Source organism: Oncorhynchus tshawytscha, linkage group LG03 (genome assembly GCF_018296145.1).
Source record: "Oncorhynchus tshawytscha isolate Ot180627B linkage group LG03, Otsh_v2.0, whole genome shotgun sequence".
NCBI classification, from domain to species: Eukaryota; Metazoa; Chordata; class Actinopteri; order Salmoniformes; family Salmonidae; genus Oncorhynchus; species Oncorhynchus tshawytscha.
Genome location: NC_056431.1, coordinates 42448163 through 42459094, shown reverse-complemented (window position 1 = coordinate 42459094; position 10932 = coordinate 42448163). Strand labels below are relative to the sequence as shown.

Below are 10932 nucleotides of genomic sequence, written 5' to 3'. Positions count from 1 at the left end.
GTATTGAGATAAACTTTTGTTATTGACCAAATACTTATTTTTCACCATAATTTGCAAATAAATTCATTAAATATCCTACAATGTGATTTTCTGGATTTTTTTTCCTCATTTTGTCTGTCATAGTTGAAGTGTACCTATGATAAATTACAGGCCTCTCTCATCTTTTTAAGTGGGAGAACTTGCACAATTGGTGGCCGACTAAATACTTTTTTGCCCCACTGTATGTATTTGGGGAAACAAAATGGCCACCCACAGGAAATCAAACAACTCCCCCCCCACAAAAGGCTGTGAAGCCAGAGGTTCCCATCAGAAATGCAGGGGAGAGCTGGATGTAATATTGTTGTTTTAGTGGAGACTCTGGCCTCAGGGGATTCCGGCTATTAGAGAGGGGATTATTACAGAGAATAACATAGTAACCAATGGAACCAATTTAATCTATACTACATATAAAGCAAATTGTGCAATGTGTAGCATGGCCAATTCTGTTGATGCATTTAATTCCATTATTTTCCTAAACTGAGAAATTTTACATTTTGTATTCTAAAATAGTATGATGACATGAGTTTGTGCTAGGAGTAATGTTAAATAATACAACTTTAGACACATGTAAACGTGTCAGTATTCAGCCAATATATGATGATGTTTTCAGCACGTACCATGTCACCAAAATGAGTTCATCATAAGGCGAGGACAACATGACGGTTGTATGAGACAATCCCTCTGTAGGCTATAACCCCTATGACAACACAGAGCTTTTGTCAACATGGCAGAAAGCCTCAAACTCAACTGGCTCCAGAGACTCAGCACTCATAAAACCAATTAAATAAAATCTGATATTTATTTCAATAATTTGAGAACAATTCCAAAACCAATCTTCACAACAAATATATACTGAACAAAAATATAAATGCAACATGCAACAATTTCAAAGATTTTACTGAGTTACAACCAATTCCAATAAATTCATTATGCCATAATCTATTGGCGGGAACTGCAACACGATGTCTTACACGTCAATCCAGAGCATCCCAAACATGCTCAATGGGTGACATGTCTGGTTAGTATGCAGGCCGTGGAAGAACTGGGACAATTCTAACTTCCAGGAATTGTGTATAGATCCTTGCGACATTGGGGCTGTGCATTATAATGCTGAAACATGAGATGATGGCAGCAGATGAATGGCACGACAATAGGCCTCAGGATCTCATCACGGTATCTCTGTGCATTCAAATTGCCATCGATAAAATGCAATTGTGTTCGTTGTCTGTAGCTTATGTTTGCCCCTACCATAACTCCACCACTACAATGGGGTACTCTGTTCCCAATTTTGACATCAGAAAAACGCTCACCCACACAATGCCATACACGTGGTCTGCGGATGTGAGGCTGCCTGGACATACTGCAAAATTCACTAAAACAACGTTGGAGGCGGCTTATGGTATTGAATTGAAAGTTAAATTCTCTGCCAAAAGTTCTGGTGGACATTCCTGCATTCAGCATGCAGTTGCACTCTCCCTCATAACTGGAGACATCTGTAGCATTGTGTTGTGTGACAAACCTTCACATTTTAGAGTGGCCTTTTATTGTCCCTAGCACAAAATGCCATTTAATCAGCTTCTTGATATGCCACACTTGTCAGGTGGATGGATTATCTTGGCAAACAAGAGAACATTTCTGGGATCTTAAATTTCAGCTCATGAAACATGGCACCAACACCTTGCATGTTGTGTTTATATTTGTGCTCAGAGTATTATAAAGCGTTTGTACCTTTTAGTCACAATTGTTCGGTTTAAAAACATCCAATTATGAAAAATATTCCCCTTACTCAACTATATTTCTTTGTTGATCCAACAGTAGAGTGAATAAGTTGTTAGTCGGTATCCATTGTGTGGGAAATAACGCGAGTGGGGAATGGGCTATTTTTGCACCTGTGCACATTTTGCCCTGGCCTCTATAGTGGACTATTCAGTTTGATAAATGAGCATGTCATCCATATACATCTGAGTAGCAGGACACATAGACTGCAGATAATAAATCGACAATGAGGGGAGCACCGAGACCACCAGTGACACGTAACAGACCCCCCCCCCTTGAGCCTTTAAAACGTAACAGGAACAACCAAGTCCATGGTCATGCCATTAACTATAGCACTCCGGTTAGATGGCAATGGTGAAGGAGAATGAAAATGGATCATTTTGATGTTCAGGAGGACTACTTTGTACTCAACAGAAAAGAGCCATAACCTCTACTACAATATAGTATGTAGTAGTACTATGCACTGTAGTAGCAGCCTAAACAGTCACTGTTGCAAACCTGTGGAAGGTTAGTTTGCCTCCATGTGTCTCTAGCTTGCTCTAATTACTGCAGCATCAAAGGATAGAAGAAGCTCTTCATCCTCATTAATGGATTCAAACAACATTTGCAACAGACAGCAATATGACCATCCCCAGACATCTTCACACCATCAGCTGGTGGCCTGCGCTTTAATGAAGATGAACATTACTACTCGAATGCGTTTGGATATTTTGGGGAGGAATTTCACGAAAAGCTCGAAACAATCAAGCACCAAAAGGTAAGGGCTTCATATTCCCGAGAAGGAAACCGCGTTCATTTTCATATATTATTTATCTCCCTTTATATGAACTGTGGGAAAGCAGACGACATATAATGTTGCCTGTAAGTAACCTCTCTGAGCTTCCTTCTTGAATCCGTGGCTTTGTATCCTAAACTCCGCCCTACAAGAACACAACATAGTTCCTCATTCTGTATTCTCATCCACAGTGCTTCTTAGTCGGTTCTACCTGATAAGAAATGTACAATGTGGCTATGTGTCCTTACTATTTCAACAATTTGTTGATGACAAATGCATGCAATAGTTCTTCAGTAGTACTTTCATACTATACAGTGGGGTGGTAGGGTAGCCTAGTGGTTAGAGCGTTGGACTAGTAACCGGAAGGTTGCAAATTCAAATCCCCGAGCTGACAAGGTACAAATCTGACATTCTGCCCCTGAACAGGCAATTAACCCACTGTTCCTAGGCTGTCATTGAGAATAAGAATTGGTTCTTAACTGACATGCCTAGTTAAATAAATACAAATACAGAGCAGCCTTGGGGCCATATTGGGTCGACCACTACATTTCATGTTGTGACCTTGTGACCACATAAATGAGTTTCACTGACAAATACTATTTCAACCATTTGTTGATGACTAATGCATGCAATATGATATGCTCCCTTGCAGTTGCCATGAATAATGTGTGAAGATATGATTGTAATTTAAGTCCTTATAAGCTACCCGAGGAGAATCATGGAACTTGTTGACTTGGCAGATGTTTGTTGGTATGCAACTGTGGTTTAAGTAAATGTGCATAATGTGTTCTTGCATTGTGATCATGTCGGGCTTTGTTTTTTTTGTTAAGGAAGTTACATTGCCTTGTCTGGATGCCATGAAAGGTATCCTTATATAATGTACCATCACTCCTTGAACCAATATGAGTGTGTCATTACAGTGAAGCACTTATTGATGTCACATGGCAATGTTTGTATTGCTGGTGCAAAGGTGAGAGTGCCTGTCCAGCATTGGAGACTGATGTCTGGAGAGTAGGCCTATGGACTTTCAGTGCATCAGTGACTAAAACGTCCTTATTGTGTCTTCAAATACAAAATGTATTATCAAAATTAATCAAACAGTTGTCTTGACACTATTCTGAATGAGATTGCATGAATAGCCAACTGGTCAGCATTTGCAGTGACCACTTTGTCTCCAGTCAGAATGTACCCAGAGCAGAGAGAACCCATCACCCGAAGCAAGTCCAACGCCCACGCAGAAACGCAGTTAATTTGCGCAGAGGCTGGTTGATATTCCACTGTTTCGCTGTTTGGTTCCAGGGTGAGGTCTCCCAACAACGAGAGAATTGACTGACAGAAAAACCGAATTGAAGGAAATACTGAAGTAACCTTCAGTTCCGGCGCGACTAGTTCATCTTTCTATATTCATGGGAAAAGTGTGGCAACAACAGATGTACCCCCAGTACTCCTATTACTACCCCCGATACCTGCAAGCGAAGGTACAGTAAAACAGTGCTCTATGTACTTGAAAATGGGCGATTGACTCTACATCGTAAAATGATCAATCCGCGGTTAGATTCGACAGTTGATAAGAACATGTTCTTCATCTGCCTCGGTAGATTATTGTACTCTATTTTGTCTGTCAGATTTCTTGTTCGCTGGGGTTCTGTTTATTAAGTCATTTGAAACGCATAGGCCTATATTTTCAGGAAAAAATGATTTGAGATCACTTTATGACTTAAGCACCCTGGACAGCTGTAGGCAATTTAGTGCATCTCAACACCTGTAAAACTCTTCTGACAGATTTTTCTTTACACTATTGACTTGGATCATTTGGATTTACATTGGAGTGACTGTGGCTCTCCAGGGTTAGCTAATAGAAACGATGCACAATTTATAGGTTTACTGTTATTCCTAAATCCCTTAAACACTGCCATGTATAATTAAGTGTTAGATCAAGATAGCATCTCCCAACCCAATTTATTTGATTGTGAATTGTTTAGGTAGTTTTTGATATGCTGTTTCGTATTGATGAATGGTCATAAGAGCGCAAGTCAGGTTTCATCGAATTCTTTACAGCATCATTAATGAATTATGTGTTGAAAATCAGAGGGCATATGGGGGTCAAATGACAGTCCTCAATTGACCTACAGACATCACCACTGAACATCAAGAGGCTCCTACAGAATACTTTGCCTCACTTAAGCTCCATACATGTTTAATCAGCTTGGCTGCCTATTAAATGACGAGGTCCCAGAGCGGAAGCCCTATAGGCTGCTTAGTATGCAACAGTAAAATGAGGATATGTTTTCAAACAGAGATAGACATCTGAGTGTGTCGATCCAATGAAAAAGACCTTAAACGGGATTTAGGAATTCCATTGTGTTAGCTACACAGCCTATTATAGCTGAGTTATGGGCGATTTATTTTCCATTTTGATATCATTTGAAGAGCTTCCATACAACTAAGTGATACCAGCAAGAGCAGGTTTCTCTTTTATTTGACGATATAATTTGTAGAGAAAGTATTAGCTTATTCGCCAAAGTTACCTGCATTCGTTAGTCATTTAGTCATAAAATGCTGACTTTATAAATGACACGCAACTCCATCTTCCTACTGATGAGCAAAATGCCATGTGTTTTTTTTCTCCTTCAAATCCCACTATTCCATTGGCTGAAGAGTCATTCTTTGTATTCGATTTTAAAATAGGGTCATTCATGTGATTTCCACATGGAAAGGGATGTGGCCCCTTTCAGTTTGTTTTATGACACACCATATATGTGTGTGGTGGCCTTAGTACAGAAGTGGCTTGTCCACTTCAAACAGGGCCTTGCTCATGGATTTGTGGATAACTGACATGGCGGTTTACATTTCACTGTCCTGCTCTGTCCTGCTGGCCTCTGCTTGGATCCAAATGCAATGACCCTGTTATAATCTTATTGAGGGGGCCTGGCACAGATTTCTCATCTATTTTGGTGTGTATGTGATGTTGAGAGTCTTTAAAGGTTTAGTGATATTGTAGGTTATTTGTTGTGATATTGATTTAGTATAGAAGAGCTGTATCATGTTCAGTCAGCGGCAAAATATTGCATTATTCATGATATGTGCTTTTGTTGTCGTCCATTTGTTGTTACGTTTTGAGATACTCTCACAGGAATCGCATTGACAAAGCACAGAAATTCATAGCGTGTTTTAGCATGTTTGTCAAGCAACTGGATTTCTGTTTCGGCAGGACACTAGCTACAGTACTTTGATAGAGTAATTCAAGTGGAGCAGAACAGACTGCTTCTAGTTTCAGAACAAAGTGCTTGGTACAAACTGGTGTCGAATATCTATGTGAGCGATCCAGTATTTCAGGGATCCACTAGAATATGGGTTCACAGATTTACAATAGTTTGAAGAACAGATGAACAAGTGTTTACATTGAAGGAAATAAGCTTTTACAAGCTTAATAATGATTCAAATCCAATTAAATCACTATTTTGTATTCTTGTTTGTTGTCAACACAAGCCTATAATAATCCATTGAAGGTAAGGACATGAACTGCCATCGGACATTACAATGTTAGACTGTGAACAATGGCATTACGCCGAGGCTGAAAAAGCCCTATACAATGTTTACAATAAAGTTTGGAGAGTTGCCTAGCAGCTGAATGTACACAGTTGAACAGCACAATGTTACTGCTCTTTATGTTGGTGCAGGGCTGAAAGAGCAGCCATTGTGCTCCTATGATTCTCATTCTTGGGGACTTTTGACATGAACAAAATGTGGGTTTACACGGTGCACAATAATATACCCACCCTGCTGTTGAGGCTCTCTCTGCCAAGAGGCTCTTTCATAAAAAATAGAGAAAACATTGAAAAGCCTCATCAGAGTTAGAAAGATGTCAATGGTGACACACGGGCCATCAAGGTAATCATTTCTTATTCATTGCTTCTTGCGTTCAAACAATTGAAATGAGCATGCAATGAAATAAAGCAACAGGAGCTGTTATATCAATTGTAACATAGCAGGAATATTTCAATCTATTTATTTATAAAAAAAATTCACTTTGCAAAGTCAATTATTATAGAGGCAGAGTACTTTTCAGGGTTTTAGAATTTGGGATTTTCACTTCTCATCAAGGCCCCTGTCTTTTTTTCATGAGAACATATCTTATTTATGAGAAAAACATAAACATCTTGTATCAGGCTATTGCATTGATAATCAATTTCCCCTTTCTTGAATTATTTATGAAACACCTCACTGGATCTGAGGCGGGGAATAGGAAAGGTAATTGAAAATGGGTGCATTCATGTCAATCATGTATTTATTTTCAAGCAATATGGATATGAATGATTTTCAAATGAATATTAAAGAATGGATGTGGGTTATTCAATGTTTCCTATTTGCTTTCACAGCAAAACAATAATAATAATAATAATACAAAATCTAATTTGTTGCCATATAGAGTAGTATGAAATGAAAATATTTGTTTCCTACTTGGAATACATTGCATGCGCTACATTTAGTCAGTACACAAGATGAAACATTCTTCAAATTTTTAGAAGCACTCTTATATGAATGTGGCATTCAGTATGACATAAAAAAAAACGGGAAAAGTTCATTTGCAATGTTCTATTACAACCCCTCTCAACTTACCAACAATAAAGCCAAAGCTCTCTCATTGAGCAATGTGCTCTTGACAGCAAAACATCAGTTTTTGATATTCAATCCCTCAGCGCTGGTGCCGTAAGTCAAATTTAGATCACCTGCCACATGATCCCATCCCTGGTGCTGACATCACATGACCAGTGAGTGCTTCAGACAGATGGGTAGTACAGCATGTTTACCCTGTACTTTACTGTCCTGTCCAAGCTACTCTCTGTTTATCATTGCAAAACTGTCTGCTGACTTCTGTCAAAACTAAGGTTGACACACATTTTCAGGATCAGGCATTTGGGAAGTTTTGTTTGTCTAAAGCAAAAGTTTGTAAGACCGTCATTGTCCCGAGTGTAGCATCCACTCTACAAGCTTTTCTTGAATTGCCTGTGCAAATTGACACTCCTAATACCTTGCAGAGTCTCCTTTATAACTAATCTAATGTAATACTTTGATAATGTTTTGTGTGAGATTTTCCTAACTGACTTTTCATCGTATTATTTTAATTTGATGAATTTAGAAGTATGGAAAGACTTTCCAGTAATCTACTCCTGGATAATGACAACTTCAGGTTGAGCTGTTCTTACCCCACCACCATGCCACACACACACACACACACACACACACACACACACACACACACACACACACACACACACATACACACACACACACTCACACACGCCTGTCTTTGTGGCTTACTCGCTTCCACCCTAACGTGCTGGGTGTCGTCGAAAATGATTCTGTTGCTGCCTCAGAGGGGCTTTGTCCCGTGAACTCACCCCTTCCATCCAGGCAGGAAGGTAAATATACAGAGCTGTTTGTAAAGCCTTCCTGGTACTGGTGGAACTCTCTTTCCTCCACTTGAATTTCAGGGTGCTGTGGTATTGCTGGATCTCACTCTGAGCGAGCTAACAGAGAGGAAGGAAATGGATGGGAGATGTCAGCGTTTCAAAGAGGACAAACTGTTGTGTTAAACCGTATAGCTGCTGTTAGTTTCCAGACAAACTGATTATTATAATTATTATGGGCTGTGAGTGCCTGATTCCTTGAATGATGAAGTCTTAAACCAACTGTTCTCATAAAGGGCTCAAATTGGCATGTATAGTGGCATGGTGTGTATAGTCGTCATATATTAGGCAAGCTGCTAGATTATTTGTAAGAGCCCTGATGTCTGTAGGGTTTGGTCTGACATAGAGCCAGAATTAAATTGATAATTTGTTAGCTCTGCCGATTCAGCAGAGACTGTATCATGTCAAAACAGCCTGCTTAGGAACTGATTTGTGGCCGTGGGAAATTGGATATCACTGCAGGCCTTTCCGTGACTGTAGGTTCAGACATAGGTGAGATATTTGTCATACGTCATGTATAACAGCAATTCTCAAGCACCAGAAGTGTTGCTTTAAGTCTGTAGAGGACCACATCTTTAGTTTTATTTCACATACACTACTGTTCAAAAGTTTGGGGTCACTTAGAAATATTCTTGTTTTTGAAAGAAAAGCACATTTTTGGTCCATTAAAATAACATCAAATTGATCAGAAATACAGTGTAGACATTGTTAATGTTGTAAATGACTATTGTAGCTGGAAACGGCTGATATTTAATGGAATATCTACATAGGCGTACAGAGGCCCATTATATCAGCAACCATCACTCTTGTGTTCCAATGGCACGTTGTGTTAGCTAATCCAAGTTGATCGTTGTAAGGCAGAATTGCAAAGAAAAATCCATATCTCAGACTGGCCAACAAAAAAAGAACAGATTAAGATCGGCAAAAGACCACAGACACTGGACAGAGGAACTCTGCCTACAGGGCCAGCATCCCGGAGTCGCCTCTTCACTGTTGATGTTGAGACTGGTGTTTTGTGGGTACTATTGAATGAAGCTGAGGACTTGTGAGGCGTCTGTTTCTCAAACTAGACAATCCAATGTACTTGTCAGCTTGCTCAGTTGTGCACTGGGGCCTTCCACTCCTCTTTCTATTCTGGTTAAAGCCAGTTTTCTCTGTTCTGTGAAGGGAGTAGTACACAGCGTTGTACCAGATCTTCAGTTTATTGGAAATTTCTCGCATGGAATAGCCTTAATTTCTCAGAACAAGAATAGACTGACGAGTTTCAGAAGAAAGGTCTTTGTTTCGGCCATTTTGAGCCTGTAATCGAACCCAGAAATGCTGATGCTCCAGATACTCAACTAGTCTAAAGAAGGCCAGTTTTATTGCTTCTTTAATCAGCACAACAGTTTTCAGCTGTGCTAATATACAGTGCCTTGCGAAAGTATTCGGCCCCCTTGAACTTTGCGACCTTTTGCCACATTTCAGGCTTCAAACATAAAGATATAAAACTGTATTTTTTTTGTGATCAACAACAAGTGGGACACAATCATGAAGTGGAACGACATTTATTGGATATTTCAAACTTTTTTAACAAATCAAAAACTGAAAAATTGGGCGTTCAAAATTATTGAACACAATGTATCACTTCAACAACCTCCAAAAAAATCTCCAAGGAAAAAAGGAGGAAGGAAAGATTCAAATTGGCGTTTTTGGTAGATCGTGGTTTAAAGTGAGCACCTGCTGAAACCAAAAGGAAACGTTTTATTGTGATTGGGTTTTTGTTTTTTTGGGCTGATTTGGTTTTAGACCAATGTTGACATTGCTCTGTTTGCAGTGGTCAAAAGACCAGATGTTGCATAATCTCATTAGCGGTTGGTTCAAAGCCCCTGACACAAAAGGGCGAACAAAACTAATAGACTTAGTAAAAGACAGGAAATGCAGTTGGGGAAAGGATGTAAAGGATGACAACAAGCCAGGTGAAAGAGAGAGAGCCTGGTAGAACAAGAAAGAGGTCAGAAAGATGACCACAAAGGCAACGACCACCTTAAGGTCAGCATGCATTCATATTCTGACAACATCACCACAGTTGGTTTTCGAATCAGAGACTGAGAATGGCAGGTGAATTGGTTTTGATTTATAGCCTAGCACAGCCTCTAAGTGTATGTACTTCTGGCGCCGACAGAGATGGCCGCCTCGCTTCGCGTTCCTAGGAAACTATGCAGTTTTTTGTTTTTTTACGTGTTATTTCTTACACTAGTACCCCAGGTCATCTTAGGTTTCTTTACATACAGCCGACAAGAACTACTGAATATAAGATCAGCGTCAACTCACCATCAGTACGACCAAGAATATGTTTTTCGCGACGCGGATCCTGTGTTCTGCCTTTCACCCAGTGTAACCGAGTGGATCACATGCAGCGACCAAAAAAAAAAAAAAAAACGACTCAGAAAAAGAGGGAAACGAAGCGGTCTTCTGGTCAGACTCCGGAGACGGGCACATCGTGCACCACTCCCTAGCATTCTTCTTGCCAATGTCCAGTCTCTTGACAACAAGGTTGATGAAATCCGAGCAAGGGTAGCATTCCAGAGGGACATCAGAGACTGTAACGTTCTCTGCTTCACGGAAACATGGCTCACTGGAGAGACGCAATCCGAAGCGGTGCAGCCAGCGGGTTTCTCCACGCATCGCGCGGACAGAAACAAACATCTTTCTGGTAAGAAGAGGGGCGGGGGCGTATGTCTTATGGCCAACGTGACATGGTGTGATGAAAGAAACATACAGGAACTCAAATCCTTCTGTTCACCTGATTTAGAATTCCTCACAATCAAATGTAGACCGCATTATCTACCAAGAGAATTCTCTTCGATTATAATCACAGCCGTATATATC

General features: G+C 40.0%; 1 protein-coding gene across 2 annotated transcripts in view; it reads left to right on the top strand.

Moving 5' to 3' along the window:
* The first annotated feature begins 3871 nt into the window (after positions 1–3871).
* The window catches only part of LOC112235968 (RNA-binding motif, single-stranded-interacting protein 1), a 46929-nt gene continuing 39868 nt past the window's right edge, over positions 3872–10932 (top strand). The window contains exon 1 of one of the 2 annotated variants that reach the window (XM_024404567.2): positions 3872–4068. In XM_024404567.2, the coding sequence (XP_024260335.1) occupies positions 3997–4068 (72 nt within the window). In that variant the 5' untranslated portion in view covers positions 3872–3996. The remainder of the gene's footprint in view (positions 4069–10932) is intronic. The other variant, XM_024404576.2, reaches the window with a different exon arrangement.